The sequence below is a fragment of the Peromyscus maniculatus genome, chromosome 5 (genome assembly GCF_049852395.1).
Source record: "Peromyscus maniculatus bairdii isolate BWxNUB_F1_BW_parent chromosome 5, HU_Pman_BW_mat_3.1, whole genome shotgun sequence".
Taxonomy (NCBI): Eukaryota; Metazoa; Chordata; class Mammalia; order Rodentia; family Cricetidae; genus Peromyscus; species Peromyscus maniculatus.
The window spans coordinates 27,548,695-27,572,051 of NC_134856.1; the positions used below are offsets into that span (position 1 = coordinate 27,548,695).

Genomic DNA, 23,357 nt, shown 5'->3' on the forward strand with positions numbered 1-23,357 from the left:
CAGAGCAGAGAAAGCACACACAGATGGCTGGAAAAAAGTGAATTCCACGAATAACAGGTGAGGAGAATTTGGTTATTTTAATGTATCTCCCTTTTAGAGATCATAAAAGGAACCCACTTCTGGGTGGCTGTCCACCAGAGGCAGGTAGGTAAGTTTCTGGTCTAGGTGGTGTTTAATCTGCATGATCTCAGAATTCCATTCTGGTCCTCGTTCTGGAAACCTCTAAAGGATGGCCAGTCAAACTTTTTGCAAAGGTCCTTAGGAAAGGGGACAAGATGACACTGACCACATGAACACTCTAACGGCATCCTTATCTAAATAATGGTTTTCTGCTTGGATGCACTGAGTATTCTAATATGCAGTCTGGCTGGCACAGCCTTGACTTGGGTTTGTGTTGACTAGCTTCCTTGTTCTGTCTGGCATTCCACCTATAAGTGAAAATTGGTCATGTTATCACTGGCGAGAGTCACCACAGCACCTGAACCTCTGCTAAGACTTTATGGACCCAGAGGAAAACATTCTTATTCTTCCTCTCCAAGAAGGCATCCCACCTGAGATGCAGTGAGATGGAACTCTCCAGAGCTTTTCTCAGTGTCCCAGGACTCTGGACTCATGGAGGCCACAAAGACTTACCATCTCCAAACTGCTGGACACTGAGTGGCCACCAGTAGCTCTGGGCAGGCTGGCAAACCCCTGTGTCTAGCAGGAAACAGGATATCTTCATCAGCTTAACAGACAGAAAGGGAACAGCATCTTCCAACCTGAGGCCTGAGTTATGTCCATCATTATCTCTGTTGGTGGCACTCACAGGTAAGGGGACAAAGGAGCTGTCAGCTGAGTAGACGGTGTACAATGGCTCGGACATCCTGCTGTCCTTGAGGGCCACTGCTTCCTCTTTGGGCCTGAATGTTGCTCTCCTGCCCACATCTCTGCCTGTGCAAGCGGCATGACCATACCCTCACAATGCTTTTTCCAGCACAGGCTAGAAACTATCTGCTCCTCTGAACAGATGCTTATGTGAAATTTCCTGTAGATTTGCCCTCCCTTCATATTTCAAAAGCAGAATTCAAAAATTCCCTTTATCAGAAATGAACAGCCTTGAAAGAGAAAATGAATAAACAGAGAGCTATGGAATAAGCTATGTAGAGAAGCAGTCTTGCTAGTGATCAAGACTTTAGAGAAGCTGGGTGGTGGTGGCGGTGGTGGCGGCGGTGGTGGTGGCGGCGGCGGCGGCGGCGGCGGCGGCGGCGGCGGCGGCACACGCCTTTAATCCCAGCACTCAGGCGCCGGTGGATCTCTGTGAGTTCGAGGCCAGCCTGCTCTACAGAGCGAGTTCTAGGACAGCCATAGCTGTTACACAGAGAAACCCTGCTTGAAAAACCAAAAAGACTGTAGAGAAAAGAGTACCATTCACCCAGGTCTTTGGTGTAAACACTGTGCACAGGCCAGGCTTCGGAAGCCACGTGTGGATCCTGTCTGTTGGGCAGGCAGGAGGGAGAAAACACGCTGTTCTGAGGGCACACATCCATTGATCTGTCCGAACGAGCGAACGGCTACCGCCATCCTCGCGGTTCAGAAGAAGGAAGTGAGGCAGCAGCAGGTCCCTGGCCGCACAGACACCAGGGTGCAGGTGGGGTCGAGCACAGACACACTGGCTCCACAGCCTGTGCCCTCCATCAGCCTCAAACAGTCACTACCTGGGGGACTTAGGTGCCGCAGAATATTAACACAAGAATGGAGGAGAAAGGCGCAGGAAGAGAATGTTTACACAGAAAGGCCAGGCAGGCTGGGTCTCTTTAAACAGAGGTACCTAAGGCTGGCAGACTTTTACTTACTCTCAACCAGAGTTGTTTGGGGGTCATTTTCAGCCCATTAGGAGAATTAAAGATAGCCTTTCTGCCTTCAATTACCTGGCTGCAATCCTATCACATTGCTGGAAGTTTTATGTAAATAAAGATGCAAGAAAAGCCCCAAATGAGCAGCTGGTGTTATTTCTGTTTTGAAACAGGCATGCTTTGATTGGGAAAGACTTTAATGAATGGTCTGGGCCAGCTCAGCAGATACCGACAAGGAAACACTTAACTCCAAAGAGGTACCACCTCACCTGTCTGCACCACAGGAGTAATTAGCAGGTAGGGAACTCAGGGCTGAGTTGAAGAGCGGAACCACACACAGCCTTCCCTCTTCCCAGACACTGGCTGTGACTTCCAGGAGGGGCCTGGAGACAAGGTGTGCAAGGAATAAGGAGATGATGTCCTTCCTTTGCTAGGCTGAGGAAGAAAATCTTGCTAATGTTCACACTAATAAAATGTGAAACATTAAACATAGAGCAAGTATTTCACATGGCAAAAATAACAAAAGGTCGTCAGGCTACATTTGACATGGTCACCACACAGACAAGGCTCCACCTGATCAACACTGGAGTCCTTGTTTTAGTCAACAGAACTTTAAAAAAAAAATTTAAAGTTTACTTTTATTTTATGTATGAGTGTTCTGCATGTATTCCTGCAAGCTTGAAGAAGGCATTAGATCATATTATAGATGGTTGTGAGCTATCAGATGGTTGTTGGGAATTGAACTCAAGACCTCTCAAAGAGCAGCTAGTGCTCTTAACTGCCGAGCCACCTGTCCAGGCCCTCAACAGAATTTTTAAGGGAAATTTAATCTGTATTTTCTCTGTAGGAGTGCTTTTCCTGCATGAGCATCTGTGTACCACATCATGCAGTGCCTGAGGAGGCCGGAAGAGGGCACTGGAGGCCCTGAGACTAGAGCTGTCAACGAGGATGAATGAGTCAGGCAGATCCTGGGAACTGAACTGACTCCACAGGGCCAGGAAATGGGTCAGCAGGCTTGAGTAAGAACGGCCCCCACAGGCTCAGATATTTGAATGCTCAGTCATCAGGGAGGGGCACTGTTTGAGGAGGATTGGGAGGTCTCACCTTGTTGGAACAAGTGTGTCACTGGGGGTGGGCTTTGCCAGGCCCGGCTATCTCTCTTTTTGTGCCTTTGGATCAGGATGTAGAACTCTAAGCTACTTCTTTAGCACCATGTCTGCATGCATACATTACCATGCTCCCCACCACCATGATACTGGCCTAGACCTCTGAAACTGTAAGCCAGCACAATTAAAATGTTTTCTTTATAAGAGGTGTCATGGTCATGGTGACTCTTCACAGCAATAGAATTTTGACTAAGACACTCCTCTTGGGGAGGACTGGAGTTCAGTGTCCAGTACTCACACCAGGTGGCTTACAATGCCTGTGACTCCAGCTCCAGAGGATCCAATGCCCTCTTCCTGTCTCCATGGTCAGTCTGTCTCTGTCTCTGTCTCTGTCTCTATCTCTCTCTCTCTCTCTCACACACACACACACACACACACACGCACGCACGCACGCACGCACGCACGCACGCACGCATGCATGCACACCTTAAAGAAAAGGCTCACACACAACTAAAAATAAAATAAAGAATCTACAGATTCAATGCAATCCCAATCAAAATCCCAACACAATTCTTCACAGACTTGGAAAGAAAAATACTCAACTTCATATGGAAAAACAAAAGACCCAGGATAGCTAAAAGAATCCTATACGATAAAGCAACCTTTGGAGGCATCACCATCCCTGACCTCAAACTCTACTATAGAGCTATAGTAATAAAAACAGCTTGGTACTGGTATAAAAACCGACATACGGACCAATGGAATCGAATTGAAGACCCTGACATTAATCCATGCACATATGAACACCTGGTTTTTGACAAAGGAGCCAAAACTATACAAGGGAAAAAAGAAAATATCTTCAACAAATGGTGCTGGCATAACTGGATGTCAATATGTAAAAGATTACAAATAGATCCATATCTGTCACCATGCACAAAACTCAAGTCCAAGTGGATCAAAGACCTAAACATAAATCCAGTTACACTAAACTTAATAGAAAAGAAAGTAGGAAGCACTCTTGAACGCATTGGCACCGGAGACCATTTCCTAAATAAAATACCAACAGCACAGACCCTGAGCACAACAATTAATAAATGGGACCTCTCAAAATTGAGAAGCTTCTGCAGGGCAAAAGACACAGTCAATAAGACAAAAAGACAGTCAACAGAATGGGAAAAGATCTTCACCAACCCCATATCTGACAGAGGATTGATCTCCACAGTATATAAAGAACTCAAGAAACTAGACATCAAAATACTGAACAGCCCAATTAAAAAATGGGCTAAAGAGCTAAACAGAGAATTCACAAAACAAGAATCACAAATGGCTGAAAGACATTTAAAGAAATGCTCAACATCCTTAATCATCAGAGAAATGCAAATCAAAACAACTCTGAGATATCACCTTACACCTGTCAGAATGGCTACGATCAAAAACACCAATGACAGTCAATGTTGGAGAGGATGTGGAGCAAAGGGAACACTCCTCCACTGTTGGTGGGAATGTAAACTTGTACAACCACTGTGGAAATCAGTATGGCGGTTTCTCAAAAAATTAGGAATCGAACTACCTCAAGACCCAGCCATCCCACTCTTGGGCATATGCCCAAGGAATGCTGATTCATACCATAAAGATACATGCTCAGCTATGTTCATAGCAGCACTATTTGTAATAGCCAGAACCTGAAAACAACCTAGATGCCCATCAACGGAAGAATGGATGAAAAAAATGTGGTACATCTACACAATGGAGTACTACTCAGCAGAGAAAAACAATGAAAGCATGAAATTTGCAGGCAAATGGATGGAACTAAAAAAAAATCATCCCGAGTGAGGTAACCCAAACCCAGAAAGACAGTCATGGTATGTACTCACTCATAAGTGGATTCTAGATATAAAATAAAGAACAATCAGACCACAACCCATAGAACCATGGAGGCTATATATATAGCATAGAGGTCCCTAGGACAACTGTGGCTTATAATAAATTTCGGTTTTACTCAATTATTGAAAAAAATAGCCAAATGAATGGAAATACATGAACTATGAACCAAAGGCTGAGGGGCCCCCAGCTGGATCAGGCCCTCTGAATAGGTGAGACAGTTGATTGGCTTGATCAGTTTGGGAGGCATCTAGGCAGTGGGACCAAGTCCTGTGCTCATTGCATGAGTTGGCTGTTTGAAACCTGGAGCTTATGCAGGGACACTTGGCTCAGTCTGGGAGGAGGGGACTGGACCTGCCTGGACTGAGTCTACCAGGCTGATCGCAGTCCTGGGGCGGGGGGAGGATTTGCCCTGGAGGAGGTGGGGATAGAGGGTGGGCTGGGGGTAAGGGGAGGGGGTGGGAGGGGGGAGAATAGGGGAACCTGTGGCTGATATGTAGAACTGATAGGAATTGTAAAATAAAATAAAAATAAATAAATAAAATAAAGAAAAAAAACCCCTGAAGTTAGATTTCTGTTTTATTTCAGCTTGAAGTTGTTTCGATAAAGTACTGCCCTTTTACTCAGTTTCAATGACATAAGAATTGGGAAAATATATCTCATTTACAAATCTTCTAGCTGGAAAAACTTGAGAAAACTCTCAAGAGTCAATTCTGAAAAGAATGATTGTAACCTTTTTTTTTTTTTTTTTTTTTTTTTTAGTCTTCCTGTTTCTTTCTTTGAATACTTAATGCATTTAACCTGGCACTGATAATTTTTATTTCCACAAGAGAGTACAGTCAACTTTGTGAGGAGTGGATGGACAGGTCAAGTCCATGGGTGAAATGTGGGAGCTGGGCCTCAGCTGCACATGGAAAGTGCTTAGGGGCTGGTGTCAAACAGACTGCAGACAGGGCATCCATGGCTGTGGGGAGGTTCCTGGCTGGCCTACTACTCATGGACAGTTCCCACGTGAGTCTAAAGTGAGCCAGGTTAAAGAGTCAGGACTGCAACAGCTGTGGAGCGAGCATCTGGAGCAAGACGGCAGGCTGCTGCAGGCCAGCTTTGCGATGTACTCACGGTGCACAGCTGTGTAACCCCTCACAGGTTTTCTAATTTGGACAATGAGATCATGAGTACTGTGCAAGGTTGTTATAAATGTTACCTGAGATAATGAGGCAAGTGAACCCAATACAGTGCCTAGCACACAGTTAGGTACCAAATGAATGCCAGGCCCATTTTCCAATGTCTCAGAACATTTTCTACTTTCTGATACTGTTTAACTCAACCATATGAGAGAGAAGAACACGGGTTTGCAAGTTTACATGCATGTGTCTGGCCAACTGCATTTACACTTTTCTGCTATCAACCCATTCCACCTCTCTACCCTCTGGATAATTCCAGTCCTCAGACTCTTTCCCTTCTAGCTGCTCACTGTGGGTGATGTCATCCTGTTTAACAGACCAGATAGGATCTTTGGGGCTAAAGCTCTGACCACAGTTCCAGACTCCACCAGACTGTTCATTCCTGAAGCTGAACCTCCCAAATCCCTTTTCTACCACTAGGACATTTTTTTGTATTCCTCTCTAGTGGAATAGACACTCGTGGCCCCTCAGGTTCTGTGGTTACCGCCATTGCTCTCTGTCTGGACTGGAGCCCCTCACTGATCTTCCCAGCTCTCCATGGTGCACCCTCCTACCTACCAACAGGGTGGCTAAGGAAACCATCCAAACTTGAGAATTTGACTTTGTCATCTGTCCATCCAGAGCCCTCCAGTGACTTCCCCTCTCATTTGGATAAAAAGACCTCACAGTGACCAGGGAGGCCACGTCTGCTGTGGCGGAGGGTCTTGGCCTAGCACTTTTAACCTCATTTGCTCTCATTTTCCCACCCCGATTCTGTGGGCTGAAGAACTGCCGGTACCTTCCTCCTACATGCCCGTGCCACACCTTGACCCTTAGCCACTGTCACAGCAGGTATGTGTCCTCCTCCACATCCGTGTGTTCGCACGGTGTGCTCTGCACCTGAACGCTTCCCCACGTCCTGTGCTGCGCTGGCCTGCGGCTTCACCGCTCTCCACAGCACCACCAGCGGATAGGCTGCTATTAGAGGGGTAATCAGCTTGCCCTCACCAGAAAGGAAGCCGAACAAGGGTGAGCATTTGGTTTGTTCACTGCTGGACCCCTGGGACCTAGAGAGGGCTGGCACATATGAGGCACCAAAAAACAAAACAAAACAAAACAAAACAAAACAAAAAAAAACAAAACACTTGTTGAATGAATGCATGGATAAAATGAGTTGGTTTGAGATTTTTTTGGTGTGTGTGTGTGTGTGTGTGTGTGTGTGTGTGTGTAACTTTACTACACAGCATGTGTCAGAGGTCAGAGGACAAGGTATATAGGCCAGTTCTCTCCTTTCACCATGGGGTCCCTGGGATCCCAGATTGTCAGCTCCATGGAAAGTCCCTTTACCCAGCAATTTCAAGGGTTTCCACCTTATCTTCTGAGACAGGCTCTCTCACTGGCCTGGAGCTCCCTGATTAGGGTCGAAAGCCTCGGGAATTTGGAACCTGCTGCAGTGGTTTGTGGTTTGAATGAGACACAGGAAGGTTAGGAAACCTGTAACACAGGGAGCCTTGCTGGAGGAAAACACTGTGATCAGGCTCTGGGGATTCCCGACACTTGCAGCTCGCTTCCTTCGCTTCCTGTGAGATGTGCTCTTTTGGCTTCTTGGCCTGGCCACTGGCCGCCACGCCCTCCTCACCACTGTGGGTTTTCCCTTCAGTTCTCCCCGATGTTGCTTCCACCATGATGTTAATCATAGCAACAGAGAAGGAAATGGCTCAGCCACCACCGCCCCAGCACTCCAAGTTACAAGGGTGAGCTGCTGCAAGCAGCTTTTTAAGTAGGTCCTGGGTATCAAACTCACGTCTTCACGCTTACTTAAGCGAGCTGCTGACTGGGCTACGGCCTCAGCTGCCCAATGTGACGTGCTATCGCCACTGTAGCACCATGCACGTTCTCAGCGTCACCAGCTTGCCGCAGCACAGCTGTCTTCTGAGTTGTGTCTAATTTCCTATCTCCTACCCTGAGTGATTTGTCACAGCCGACCACATGCCGCACAGATGAAGCAGTGGGCACTTGACCTTCCGTTCCTGCAGTGGACGGGGCTGCAGTTGGGGATGACAAGGGGACATGCATGCCCTTTGCTTCACAGCCTCGGGTTCCCTTTCCCTCTACTATAAAGCCTGGTGTCGGCTGTCATTAAACGTACGCTTCCTGGCTTACAGTGTCTGGCTCAATTAAGGGAACTTCAGGGAAGAGACACGACCAAACAAATAATTGGAGATGCAACTCGGGAAGGGAGGCTGTTTCTTGCCCGTCTGTTTGTAAGTTGAGACGGAGAGCTGTAACTTCAAGAGACTGGCATCTCCTGGGTGAGATTCTTCACGTCTAACATGGTAAGCAGTGCTGTTCTGTGATGCACATTTTAGTATTGCTGGAGGCAAACTTTCTCAATATTAATAATAATGATAAACAAACCCCTCAGCAACTGACAAAGAACGCACAGAGGAGCAGGAAGACTTGGGAAACGGGTTCTTGTTGGTGTTTCAGGACGTGGCGTTGGCCACCTTGGAAAAGGCTGGAAAGGGCAACATGTAGGATGACAAGCTGTGTCCCCCCAAGTTCTTAGGGAACGTCCCTTTCAGAGACATGAGGTATACAGGTGCTGACTACCAGTGTGTACAATTCACCTCTTCGTAGTTGACTATGGAAATGAAAGCTTATAACATTAAGAGTTGACATTAAATAGCAACGAAGACTGTCTTCCTTCCTTCGTTCCTTGTCAGAAATTTCAGCAGAAATTCAGTGCGAGGACACTCGAAACCGGAGGCTACACAGTTAGCACTTGGGGGGAGGGGTGGAGCAGCTGTCAGGCCTCAGACCCATTTCATGAGCTGCAAAGTCAACTCTAAGTCACAGGGTGAAGTGGGTTTCCAGTGTAGGCTGCATCATAAAATGTTTGATGGTCACCGATACAGAAAATAGGAGAAGCGTGGGTCCCAGGGTGCTCGTCAGCTGGGAGAGTATCTGGTATGGTGTTAGGGTGATGATACTTGAAGAACAAACACATACAAGCTCCCTTATCTTGAATGTCACACTTAGGACACAGAACCCTGGGTTTCCTAAATTTTGGCCACAAAATCTAGCCACACAACCAGTGACATCAATTTTGGCACAAAAAACAAAACAGCTCACAAAACTCTGAGAAATGTACTTTGTTAAAGGATGCCTTTTTTTAAAATATAAAAAAATTTAAAACAGGCACACAATAGACTACTGCTTTAAAAAGTGCTGCCCAGTTCTGTGGCAGTTAAAATAATTGTTGTGTGTCAAACAGAATCCTTTTGCATGACAGTGAGACACCATTTCTTTCAAGAACTTGACTCTGTAGACCTAAGAGGAAAAATTATTTTATAGAGGAAACATCAGAAACAGACCTCCAGAAACGAACTAAAAGCTGGAAGAACGCAGGTGCCATGCGCACCTTCTCACTCTGGCAATGGGGCCAAGAAGTCTCCTCGGCTGTACAATTTGATCCAGCTTTGAGAACTAGCATCCTAGGAACTGGAGCTGAATCTAGCCTAGAATCAGGCATATGACCTCCTCGTTCTCTCCTGAATCCTAAAGACTCGATTCTTCTAGCTGGTAGCTCCTTACCACAACTCAGCAGTGGCCACAGGTTCATAATGACGTGTGGACAATGTGAGGAAGAGGTGCCTTGATTTGCCTTCTATACAAATGTCTATAAATAGGATTTATAAGCCGTTGATTATAACACTCAATTTAAATTTTAAACAGAGTGCATTCAATTTAGAAATGCTTTTACAAATAAAAACTTGGGACTACCATTATTGACTCTCAACAGTTGACTCGGTCTGAGATGATGTCTTTTTATTTTGCTACTTAAATTACAAACCAGTAGAAATGTATGCTTGTATAAGGACCTCAGACATCCTAAACCATTCTCTTCATGGGTGTGGAAAGAAACATTTCTACATACGTTGAAACTCAAGAAAAGCAAAGTGATTTGAATCCCCGAGAGAAAAAAGATAAATAAAAGTAAAATACCAAGTCCAAGGGATAGCTGGGACCTAGTCTCTTTCTTGATGAAATCCACTGACCGTGCCTGAGCCGTGCCCAGGCTACAAGCTACTCTTCAAACTCTCTATGTAAAGGATCCTCTCGTTATTATACCAATATCACCATCAAACTGGAGAAGAACCAGCGAGTGTGCTGGCTTCTATGGCAACCCACAGCAAGGACTGCTGTCTTGAAATTGCCTCCGACCCAGTTGGAGTCGGAGGAGCATGGCAAACAAGCCCTGTGGTATTGTTTTAGATGAAGCACAGTGATAGCTCTGCACTTCCTCCAGGCTTCCTGCCTTAGTGAACGAACTCCAGGGAATGGCATCACGTCAGGCTTTCCAGATGGATTATGTGAAGCCATAGCTCAATGTCATTTTCAATAGGAAGCCTCATAATTAAAGGTCAAATAGTCACTTCATCTGCAATCAATCAATAGAAAAAGTACTAATACGAAGAACTAATCAATCAATGGCAAATGCACTAATAAAAGCAATGAATCAAATTCAGCACGTGTGTAGATGTGAGTACATGGAAGAGACCAAGACAGGGCGAGGCAAGAACAATACAATAAACCAGAGGTGACTGCACGGAGGGTACTGAGGACGCGTCCCAAGCCTCACTGTCACAGGGGTACCACTTGGCCCGCAATAATGTATTATTACTACAATAATAATCTTACACCTTGGTAGGTATAATAGTACACTATAATTTCTAAGTTCCTCTTAATGTATTTTATTTGGTATCATGTGTTCATGTGTTTGTATGAATATAAAGTCACTGGGAGAAATATTAGGACAGTATTTGCCACAGGAAAGATGTATTTCTGAAGTGCCGAGCAGCTATACTATAACCTGTGGTATTTCATCTTTGTGTATACAGACAAACAGGACCACTCTGGGTGACATTGTGCTGAATTTCTGTCCCCTTTCCAGAGTGTGGTATTGTTCACACCGAAGGTGCCGATCTTCCAGTCCAGCACAGACATTTATTTCTAGTTGGCAGTGTCTGGCCTGCGTCACGATGAAGGCACATTCTCTGCCACCCTTGGGACAGCAGCCCACCAGGAGAGAAATCTTGTGAGAATGGGTAGAGCAGTCTTCCGGGTTTTACAAGTCCATTCCAGCAATCACCCCACAGCCCTGGGTGTGTGTGGAAATAAGGTGCTTTGTCCGAGATAAGGAACACCACTGGGGTGTACCAAGGAGACTAGACAAGGAAGCCAACCAAGATTGGCAGAATGTAGGAACTGGAACTAAAATTCTCTCACCTTAGACCCGAGGAGGACGAGGCCAGGCCAGGTATTAGGTCTTTTAGTTTCAGAGAGCTTGGGCCAATCGGGGTATAAAATAGCTAAGTTTACATTGTGTGGTCACTAGCTGCCACAGTGCCTTACCATCATTGGAAGAGCCAAGTACATACTTCTTGGGAGAATTCTTTACAAGCAAACACAAGTCCAAGTTCATCCAATCCTTTCTATCCAAACAACTATTTCTGTAAATCAGCTTTCAGAACACATAAAGAGCAAAGAGCATAGGACTAAGGGAAAGGAAGAGTCTGGATTTGAACGGATTTGCTTATAGAGAAAGAAATACCAGCCACCCTGAGGAATGCCCCCGGTGCTTCCGGCAGTACGTTCAACTAGCTGCCGTTTGCTCAGAGAGGGTCAGAGAGAAACAGAAATCACCCACTTCAGTCTTTCACTCCACAGCAAGTCCCAAGATGCTGCCAGGTTTAACAGCTCACTGCAGACAGGCAAGACAGCCATGGTTAAGCATGTGCTCTAAGACATGGCTCATCTGAACCCTTTGACCTTCTGACCTTGGGCACATCCTTCAATTTCTATAAGACTTGCAACGCCATACATTGGCATTCATAACAACATGGGTGACAGAATGTGACATGCTTTTTTTGAGGTCAACAGCTATTTCAGGAAAATCTATGACAGGGGCATGTGACTGGAACCCTGGGCATAATAACACATTTATAACTAACGTAAGTAAGGACAGCAATAACAGTACTACTTTCGGGAGGCCACTGAGAGCTGGGCAGCACAGTCAGCTGTGAGAGGACACCTCACAGCCTCTAGAAAGCTCTGTAGAGTGCACTCTACTGTCCACTGTGTCAGGACTGGCTGTTTCCGATCCAGTTTGTCCTTCGGTTTTACAATCATGCTGAGAGTAGACATCAGCCCACGTTAGAAACACAAAGGCAAGGTTCACAATGTTAACAAGAGGCATGCCATCAGGGCTAGAATGCAGATCCCAAAGCTCTTCCCTTCAGCTTGGTGACTACAAGGACTTCAATGTACGTAGAAACTGCTCCTTAAACAGTGTGTCTAGTTTTGAAATTATTTTCCAAACTTAACAGAACTGGCAGAGACCCCACCAGACAGCTTTGTTTAGGACTTAGGAAAACATGAAATCTATCAACTTTTTAGTTGACGAACGAATGTTTTTAATGTGAGCAAATTCAAAGCAACATTATGATTCCCCATTCTCTCAAGTGAATCACATTCCAAATGCAGAGGAATTTCTAATTTGAATTTTTACGTACCACCCCAACAAGCCCAAAGAGTTTATGAATGATACATTTTGCAATAGAGTTCCTGACTACTTAATGAGTTTTAATGACTGAAAACATGGATTTGGGATGTCTCAGGGGTTATTGGGATAAATTGGATAAGCTTAAGTAGACATTAGCACTATTATTCTTAATCTTTTCCATTATATAAAATACTTCACTTTAACTGTTAATCCAATTAAGTCACAATAGCTAAAATGCCTTTGTAGAAAACAACATAATATTAAAAGATGAATTTCAAACTAATGTCAGTCACCAAACTAGAGTAATAGCATTATTCTCATCTTCATTTGAGCTCCCAGAGAAGTCAGTGTTTTTCAAGTGCATGTCTAGAATCTTCTAAAGCAGGTTTTTGTCAATTGATTTTTCAGAAACAGGTCTTCTAGACCCCTAACCAACTTGGGTTAACATTTTGGACTAATCATTTTTCATGAGAATTGAAGACATAATTGCAAATCCAGTTAAATCCTGTATTATTGACTAGGCCCTTAGCAAGTGGTTTGATCAAGTGAGAGTACTCCAGAGCGACGGCCGTCCGCATCCCACAGTACTCCAGAGCGACGGCCGTCTGCATACGACTGCTGTTCTTTGTCCAACTGAACGGATGGTCCCACTCCATTTGACAAGTTTCTGAGTTTCAGAATTATTTAGAGCCATTTGACAAGTTTCTGAGTTTCAGAATTATTTAGAGTGATACGTAGTTTTTAACTTGGTGAATCACTTACCCAACGTGAGGGACTTGTGTGTGGAGCAGAAAATGATAGCCACTGTGTCCGCTGGTGTGAAACCCGAGTTATTCCTAAGGGGGGAAGGGGGAGGATTTTTACAAATATGTGTAAGAAAACCTAAGCATATCCCATACAAATGTGCCCATCTTCATGTTAGCATCCTGCTGATCAACCCTAGTGACAGAGGTTACTGCAGACCAAAATGCATAGTTCTGTCTGGATTTTTCTTTAGAGACCCTAAGTTCCTATGCCCAGTTACAACGGTTTAGAAAACCATGATCTAAAACTAGAAATAACAATAATAACAACAATAACAATAACATCCCCTCCTATCTTAGAAACCCTTCCCCAATTCCTGTAGGTGGTACAGTAAGTCTACCTACTCTGTGCCCTGAGCTATGAGCTAACTCTGACAATAGTTAGCTCATGAAAAAATGTTCCAGAAGTGAACTGTACATGGACATATGCTGCAGATTAAGTGAGCTTGTCCCCAAAACCTGTGCTGACCCAATTTTTAAAGGTTTCTAATAAACAGGTCTACATTTCCCTTAGTAACCTTAGCTCTCCATTTGTAACTTTTGATGGGAGAAAAATCTTAATTCCTATTTAGAAAAATCCGTAAGTAGGTCCTCTGTCCCGTGTCATACTCACTGGAGGGAAGGCTTTAAGACCCCTCTTAACCCCACCCCACGAACACCGTCAAAGGAATATTTTAAATGGTCCCAGTCTCCTCTCCTCTGAAAAGGTTTGCATGCTCATGCTCGGCAGCCTTCCTCCAGGTCTCTCTTGGTATCAGCTGAGGTCTGGTGTCTCCCCTGCGTGGGGCTCCCCACAGATGAGTAGCACTGGAATGCAGCAAGGCTGTCTGTCTGTCTGTCTCTCATCTGACTCTCACGTCCTCTTCCCTTAAACATTTTTCATCCCTTTATTCCTCACCCTTCACTCCTGTGGTGAGCTATGGGGAGGACCTCTCGGGCAAACCCGGGACTGGCAGGGTAGGAGCACACATAAACACTGCATGTGGGAGAGGGGGGAGAGGGGAGGGGACGGGAAGAGGGGAGGAGGAGAAGGAGTTGCCGCTGGAAGAAAACAATGTCCTGTCGCCTGGAGGAGGTGGGATACCACAGTGGAGCACACAGAACCTCCTGGGGGTTAGGGATGGGAAACCTATAGCCCGAGACTGGCACAATGTGAAGCTGGCGAAGAGCGGGCGCTTCATGCGGTTCATTTTCAGGAATACTGGCTTGTGAGCAGGGGTGTGGACTTGAAGACAGGGCAAGTGGGAACCCTTGAGTCATGTGATCAGATTTGTTCTTCAGAAGTTATCACCCAAACAGAACAAGCCAAGACCGAAGAGGGAGAGCATGGCCTAAGTGGGGAGCTAGAAGGGCCATAGAAGAGCAAGAAACGGCCACGTGGAGTTGGAATGACCAGAAAGGCCATCACCCTTCTCCAAGTAGTGTCCCTGCCCAGAGCTGGAGAGCACAGGCCTGGGGACAAGCACACTTGATCTGAAACCTCTGTGAGGATAAATGCAAATGTTTGTTAGGAATTTACACATTGCAAGTGCTTATGACATACTAATGACATGTTTATTGTCATAACTATTACAGAGAGGAAGAAGTTATGGGACATTAGGAGCTCGGAACATTCTGGATTGAGAGGCACAGAGTCATGAATGGGGACAGAATGAAAGAGGCAGCCACTGGGCTTGGGGGAGTCCAAGAGTTGGTGGCACATGTGGTGAGTTTAAAGTTGCAAGGGACTATGGGAGGGAGGGATGGAGGGAGAGGGGACAAGAAGGGAAGAAGAGAGGGGGAGGGGAGAGAGCGCACTGTGAAGAAACTGGTAACTCTGGGTCTCCCAACAGTCCCAAGAGGACCAGACAAAAGGGGCCAATGGAGTTTCTTATTTTTTTCTGAGCTGGAAGCAAAGCAGAAAAACAAGTTGTGTGGAAAAGAACAGAAAATGGTGAAGGCGAGCGCAAACACAGGGGCGGCTCCTGTCCCGTCCGTGGGGCAGACTGTGGGAGGCACAGACACCTGGGGCTGCAGGATGTGTAGCTCTGGGGATGTCCCACAGACGCTTGGCGGAGTGTTTGCCTTTAGACTGCCTGGCATCCGCTCTTGTTCAGTGGGTTTCTGAGGCTCTGGTTTGACGGGAGCGGCCCCTGCTCACCGGAACTTCCAGGGTGGCTGAAGGGACCCGTGGGGTGGGGTGACTCTTGTGTTCTGCTCAGGTAAGGAGACTGCAGCTAGGCTGGGCTGTGTGGGGCCGAGCAGTGCTGGGGTCCAGAGCACCGACTCCATCAGCAGGAGGGAGGGCAGGGCCTTAGGATGGGAACACCAAGTGTTTCTGCTTAAAATCTACCCTCCTCTGGAACTGGCTTGACTCTAGCTCTCCAGTGACAGGCTCTGTGGTGTGGATTTTGAGGCAAGCACCCGCAGGCAAATGCCCAGGTGGCCCTCTACTCCTGAGAGTGAGCACAGCACTGGGTGCCACTGAGCACTGTTCGAAGCACTTTGCATCCAGTGTGTCTTCTCAGAACCACTGTAGGAGGTGGCATTCCTGCCCTACTTTCTCTGAAGAGGGACCAGAAGCCCAGCACACCCAAAGTCACAAAGTAGGAAGTAACCTGACCCACATTCTGGGATCACCTTATCTTTTCAGAACGAAGCCACTAAAAACAAATTAAAAAAAAAAAAATCACGTCAAATCTAATGGTTGGGAGAGGGCAGTTGCCTGGTCAGCAGCCCACCCGTGTCCACACTTCGTGGAACGTGGCATCAAGACACAAGAGCACGGCACAGTGTCCTGGTCACTGTGGGGAAGCAGTGAGGACTTGCAGCTGTCTCCAGGGCGAGCATCTGTGTGCGGGCTAAGACAACTGTGCTGGTTACTTTCATTTCCTAGCCCCACCTTATCTCTTTTTAATATTGATTTTCTTTTTATCCTGCTTTTATCATTCTTTTGATCATGTTGGCGCCCCCCAGGTGATTATTTCGTTTTCTTCCCAACTGGTTTCTTAAGAATTCTCTCTAGCAAGGCTTTCAATCAGAGGTTTCCACGTACTATTTCTTTTGTCTTCCTCTGTACCCACAGAGGAAGGCATGCCAAGTTTCTCTAGCAGAAGCACAGAAGGTGGGGCAGACAAGGTCCTCCGAGAGGAGAGTGCTCTGCCTAATGTGCTGGAGGGACCGCATCTCTGTTAGCCTCTGTCTGTCTCTTAAAAAGGAAGACCTCACTGTCACCAGCTGTGTGGCACTAACAACTACCCAGACCTCTGGGGTGTAGGCGCCTCCCTCCAAACGTCTCCCTTCTCCTCCCTGCAGCCCTGCCTCTTCCTCTCGGGACTGTGGTACGAGGCCGACACCAGGACACACGAAGACTCCCTTCTCCTTTCTCACCCAGTGACTACCCAGTCAGCAGCCTGAGTATCTTCCATACATTTTAACACTGCTGCTTCCTTTCCTAAAGCGTTCAACATCAACACAAAGTGAAACGGGGACAGTCTTCCGAAGCGGCAGAGGCCGCTCGGACCACTCCCTGTGGCTGACCTGCAGGATGACGCAAGTGTGACGGGGAAGGCGGCTGGACTTCATCACAAAGCCACAAGAGCTCACTCCCTGTCCGCTAGCACTCCTTGCCACACACCAGAAGCTGCCGTGATGGCATCAATGTCCTAGCATGCCCACGTTCCCTGAGGATTCACTCGGCGCTGGGTCTTTATGCAGGGGGCTTTATGAAGTGATCATTGAGCTCTCTCTGTGTTCTTAGGATAGACACACTGTCTCCATTTTTCTTCATAGAAAAGCAACACAAATTACAAGCCTCTTGAACAGGGCTGAAGCCCAAGTCCATGAGTCTGGTACTGGGATTTTGGACCCATTTGTCTCCAAACAGACAAATGGGAATGTAGAATAATCACTGATAAATCAGTTTTAAGTACTCTCTAACATGGTAACATTCCAGATCAAGAACCCTAAGAAATGCTAATTAGAAAGCAAGGGGTGGCGGGAAGCTCCATTTTCCAAGCTGGGTCTCTCTCGGCTTTATACTATATCCCCCTCATCTGCCTGGCACTGCATGTGGCCGACACAAGTCAAGGATATGGACACTGGCAGGTTCTTTTCATGCCCAGGCTGGTTCTAGACTTACTGAGCTGGTAGGGAATAAATGAACTTGGGGGGGAGAGGGGCAAAGCAGGAGAGGTAGAAAGAAGGGGGGGGCAGATTTCATCAATTACAAGTAAGAAAGATGCAAAAGTAGGAAAAGGAAACAGACCCCAGTGGAGATGGTGACCCAGTTTCAAGCCCTGGCAACTGTAACAGATGTTTTGTATGTATCTGTGTGAACTTGGAAAACTCAGCTAAACATTCTTTACAAATACTCTGCGGGAAAGATTATCAATTATAAGATTTATTTTTATTATTTTAAATTATTTGTATGTGTGTGTCTGTATGTGGGTGTGTGCATATTGAGAACAGTGTGTGTCTGTATGTGGGTGCGTGCATATTGAGAACAGTGTGTGTCTGTATGTGGGTGTGTGCATATTGAGAACAGTGTGAGCCTGTATGTGGGTGCGTGCACACTGAGTACAGTGTGTGTCTGTATGTGGGTGCGTGCACACTGAGTACAGCGTGTGTCTGTATGTGGGTGCGTGCACACTGAGTACAGCGTGTGTCTGTATGTGGGTGCGTGCACACTGAGTACAGCGTGTGTCTGTATGTGGGTGTGTGCATATTGAGAACAGTGTGAGCCTGACACTCTGACATCTTCCTCATTCCGCAGGCTTAAGTCATACGTACTTAGTGAATCCCACCAGCAGAAGAGGAAGTGGCATTTAATGTAAGTCTTGAAGACCAGGAAAGATGAGCCTGGCATGGTGGTGCATGTCTGTAATCCAGCCCTTGGGAAACTGAGAGAGGAAAACTGCCATGAGTCTAAAGCCACCATGTGTTATATAGTGAACATCAGGCAAGCCTGGGCTACATTTTGAAACTTGTGACACACACACACACACACACACACACACACACACACACACACGGCAGAAAAGATGGTGTAGGACATGGAGAGCCAGCTATACATAGGGACAGTCTCAGCAAGAGACAGAAACAAGAAAGCATGAAAGCATGAGGTGGTTCTAGGAAACAATGAAGGTTTTACCTTAACCTAAAGCTTAGGCAGCATGAAAGAATATGGTCTCTCACAGTTGCAAAACACACTTACAAGATAAACTTAATTTTGCAGGTGCTGGCTAAGCTTTGGGGACACTGGAACAAGACTGTGGTTACTGGGACACCAAGTCGCTGGAAGCCAAAAGAAATATTAAGAAAAGTTGAAGTGGGCTATCACGGCACCGAAAGCCTGGATGAGGAAAATGGATTTGGGAGCAGAATATATACGACAGAAGCAGGTGACTATCTACAAAATAATGATGTTTGACTAACTCTGGAGACAGAGGTTCCGTTAAAAATAAAAAATGGGTGTGTGTGGTACCTCTGTGACTTTGAAGCCAGCCTAATCTATATAATGAGTTCCAGGTCAGTCAGGGCTGCCCTGGGAGGCCCTGCTCAAATCAATCAATCAATCAATCAATAGATGGATGGATGGGTGGGTGGGTGGGTGGATGGATGGATGGATGGATGGATGGATGGATGGACAGACAGATAAATGTCAGGGTTGCACTGGGAGGCCCTGCTCAAATAAATGAACAAACAAATAAGTAAGTAAATAAATAAATACAATAAGGCTCGGGGAAGCTTTTCCAAGAGGTGGGAGGACCATGAGAGCTGAAGGGAGCCGTGAAAACTGCCTTTTGGTCATGCGAATACCGTCGTGCTCAAAAACTTGCTGAAGCTATGGCTGCTTGCCTAAGATCAGCCAACAGATGTCCTAACATGCTCAAAACCAATACTAACTGGATTCAGTGGGTTACGCAAACCCAAAAGGACAGGACATGAAAGGAAGGGGAATGTGTTGGGGAATGCCTGCTGGAGGGGAGGAGGAGAGGGTGGACTGTTTATATGTATGAATTTGTTAAAAATAAAAGGTATTGTGGTGCCGGGCGGTGGTGGCGCACGCCTTTAATCCCAGCACTCGGGAGGCAGAGCCAGGTGGATCTCTGTGAGTTCGAGGCCAGCCTGGGCTACCAAGTGAGCTCCAGGAAAGGCGCAAAGCTACGCAGAGAAACCCTGTCTCGAAAAACCAAAAAAAAAAAAAAAAAAAAAGGTATTGTGGTGGTTTGAATGGGAGTGGTCCCCATGGACTCACGGGTTTGGACGCCTGGCCCACCGGAAGTGACCCTATTAGGAGATGTGGCCTTGTTGGAGGAAGTGTGTCACTGTGGGGGTGGACTCTGAGGTCTCATACATGCTCAAGCCTGCCCAGTGAGACAGACTCCTTCTGTTGTCTGTGGATCTAGATGCGGGACTCTCAGCTCCTTCTCCAGCACCACGTCCTGCCATGATGATAATGGACTAAACCTCTGAAACTGTAAGTCACCACCCCAGTTAAATGTTTTGCTTTATAAGAGTTGCTGTGGTCATGGTGTCTCTTCACAGCAATAAGAAACCCTAACTAAACCAGGCTTTTATTAAAACACAAGAGAGGAAAGGGAAGTTTCAGAAAACAGACTAATTCCATTTTAAATATCCCGAGTCCTTAAGTCTTGCTGAACCGGTCAAGGACGAGATCCACACGGTAAGGCAAACAGCAGTGCTGGGACATAGGAGAAAGCCTAGCCAGAGGGTCTCAACTGCAAGTGTCATCAGGAAGCTTCCAGCAAGCCATTGAGAAAACGGTCAGCAAGACAGGAGGACACACAGGACAACCCAGCAACACAGGAGCCCATTAACCGGCTGAGAGGACGTACCAAACTACTTACCGTGTGGAAAAGATGAAGGTCAAGAGCATGAAACTCAGCTGAATGGAGACTACTGAGGAAGAGACAAAGGAAGACGGTGGACTGAGTGGGCATCGGCACCATCCAAGTCTCCTGCAGCCTGCTGGGCTCACCTAGAACTTGCTGCAATCAGAAACAACTAGAGCGCAAACACAACTGACCTGACAGGCAGAAACGTGTGGACGCAAGCTGTTCTCAGACACAGCCCGGCACAGCAGCACGCGGGAAGATCAAGAACCCCCCTTGACTTAGATTTGATGATCACATTTGTTCAATTGAAAAGAACTGGCTTATACTGGGAGCTGAACAGCACAAATATATACATAATGTACATCTCGAAACAACTCACCTCGATGTTAAAAAAATTATTTGCTATTATAATATTAATAAAAATCATGCGTGGAATTATAAGACCACTAGAATACAAAGTTGCTTTTTAAGCTTTAGTACTTATTGACATTTAGAGTATGCTGCTCCTTAAAAGTAAAGAGCCATTTCTTTATATAAACTTCATTAGAAACTGTGATGGGAACGTTTACATATTATCCAATGCAGATGAATTATTATCAATGTATAATATGTCATATGTCATAAATCTTTTTGAAATCACTGTAAGAGAGCAAACTGAGTTTAAGTTAAGTCAGTGACTTACTGAATTGTGACACATACTGAGTTGACCCTGACACACATTACGGCCTCTCTTATCTAACACGAATTACTGTAGATCAGAAAGTGGTGCACGGAACACAAAGGCAGAGCAGCTTAAGATCACAAATGTGGGGCTGGTGTCTTTCTAAATCCATATATAGAGGATCAAGTCAGTGAGTAAATACAATCCAGCCAAGAGCATGGACTGCTTCACAACACCGCAGAGGAGACCAGGGCCAGCAGGACTCCCGTCTCCCACTTACTTATGAACAGTATGAGGACCAGGCTGAATTTATCCAGGTCGATATGTGGGTTGGAGAACGTGTCGCAGAAGGTGGTGTAGATGATCATAAGGAGCACGCTGCTGCTGACCACGCCGAAGGGGGGCTTCTTTCTCTCCAGCCAGTCCTTGATGTATCTGCGGACGATCTGAAACACAGAGATCAACAGGTCGCCTCTTCTCTGAGATGTAGGGAGTGGAACTGGGCATCACAAAATGATTCTGACAGTGCAAAGACAGAATGGGAAGAGAATAATCTGGATGTTGGCCACAATGGACTTCAAAGCTTCCCTGCCTCGCCACTCTTCTTCTGGGGAATTCAGTATTTGTGGTGCAACTTCCACTGGGTGTCCATAATGAGAGTGGATTTTCAACCGCATTCAAATCCATCCTTAATCACGCCAAATGCTCTTTGCTAGCTGTCACTGAGACAGGCCCATTAAGCCTCCCCCAAGTTTATCTCCTCTGCTAATCTTAATGGATGTGTGTAATTATCACAGTCCCCTTTGCCTCAACAGACAATTCCAAGTGCGACTTTGGGAATCTTAAAAATCTGACATCTTCAAGAATTTCAAGACAGTAGATAATCGAAAGTGATCCATGGAACATATTAATATTTAAAGCACTAGCAATGCACCAGAAGTTTTTAATTAAATTATAACTCATGCTTGAAAAGCAAAAGTGCATGTGTTGTGGGAGTTTAAATAATTCACATCTGAATATCTAGAGTTTTTTTGTGAATCCAAAGACAAATGCCATTTGTACGCTTTTAGAATTCTAAAATTAATACTTAAAAATGAATAAACCTGCCCCAACTTTTCTACAAAAGGACTGGTGAAACAAAAGTTATAATGCAGCATCTTCTTATTTTAAGACCAACTCAGATCTTAAAATCACGACAGCCTGAATATTGGTGACACTGTTTGCTTGGCCATGAAAGTCGGCCACTCAGCTTCAAGTCTCCTCTCACTTCTGAAGGGAGTGGTACAAGTCCATCATAAGGATGAGAGTGGAGAAATTTTAAGTTTTGATTCACTCACTATCCTGAATAAATGAATGGAAACTTTCACAATAGGCGAGTTATCAGGGATCCATTAGCAGTAATGAGGTCATGGAACCACCGAAAGGTGGAGGGTAACATCCTGTCATCAAAAAGGTGAAACTTGCAATGGAGCACAGCCTGATGGCTATTAGACACAAAACAGGCTCCAGCCATCTCTCCTAGCCACGGCTGTACTTCCTGCAGTTTCAAGCACCTGTGGGCAAGCTCACCTCGAATGTGGCAAGTCAAAATTCAAGAAGTAAGAAATTCACAAGCCGTGAGTAAAGTTTATTATAGTTTGTTGTTATAGTTATATTTTATTATCGTTGTACTTAATCTTTTACTGCCCTTAACTTGTAAACTGAACTTCATCCTATGTATGTGCGTATGTATTTGTATGTGCAGAGCCAAGTCTATATTGGGTTCAGTGCTATCCACGGCTTCAGGCTTCTGCCAGAGGTTGTCCCCGCAGAGCTAACACAGGGCGGCTCCTGCACTCTCCTGACTGGACATTTTGGTGAATGACTCCTGAATCTGCTTCGCTCAGCTCAAGGAACGAGTGAACTGACTGTATCAGGTAAGAGTCTCAGCAGACAGCTGATCGATCACCTGGAAACAGGCGCAGGAACACAACCTTCGAGCCTGCGTGTTGTGGGCAAAGGGAAGGAAGAGCACCACAGACTGAGCAGCAATGCTTAGCATCTGTTTTCAAAGCAGATCTTACATTAAAGTGATAACTGACTCACTGAAATACTAACGGGGAAGGAGAGCTCTCAGACTTTTTTTATTTTAGCTACTGGAGTTCATTTCTTTTCTCAGTGTTGAAAATGTACTGTGTAGACATAAGAACAGGTCTGTGGCCCAGCGTTATCGACTAGCGAACAGGACATGAATTCTGCAGAGCAGTGTGTGAGGTATCATGGGTGGTGAGCGGGCTCTCGCACAAACATGACACCATGGGTGGCTGTAAGAAGGCTGCCGAGGGACTTCATTTAGGTCATTTCATAACACACTGAATGTCAAATATAGTCTTCAAATTTTAAATCGTCCAGCTGCTTTAAAAATAAAGGGAAAGAATTGACATCTGTGACAACAGTTACTCTTACTCTAATACAGAACAGTTAAAATCATACAAATCCCCTCTCTACAACAGACTAGAATG

General features: G+C 45.7%; 1 protein-coding gene across 9 annotated transcripts in view; it reads right to left on the bottom strand.

Moving 5' to 3' along the window:
• Positions 1-23,357, bottom strand: part of Slc10a7 (solute carrier family 10 member 7) — a 231,452-nt gene that overhangs the window by 13,887 nt on the left and 194,208 nt on the right. For 2 of the 9 annotated variants that reach the window (XM_006971724.4, XM_076571960.1), the window contains 3 exons: positions 21,137-21,302; positions 20,208-20,259; positions 13,316-13,389 (listed from right to left, as the gene is read on the bottom strand). In XM_006971724.4, the coding sequence (XP_006971786.1) occupies positions 13,316-13,389; positions 20,208-20,259; positions 21,137-21,302 (292 nt within the window). Of the gene's footprint in view, positions 1-13,315; positions 13,390-18,126; positions 18,237-20,207; positions 20,339-21,136; positions 21,303-23,357 lie in introns of those variants that run through there. The other 7 variants (XR_013051239.1, XR_013051237.1, XR_013051234.1 and 4 more) reach the window with 6 other exon arrangements.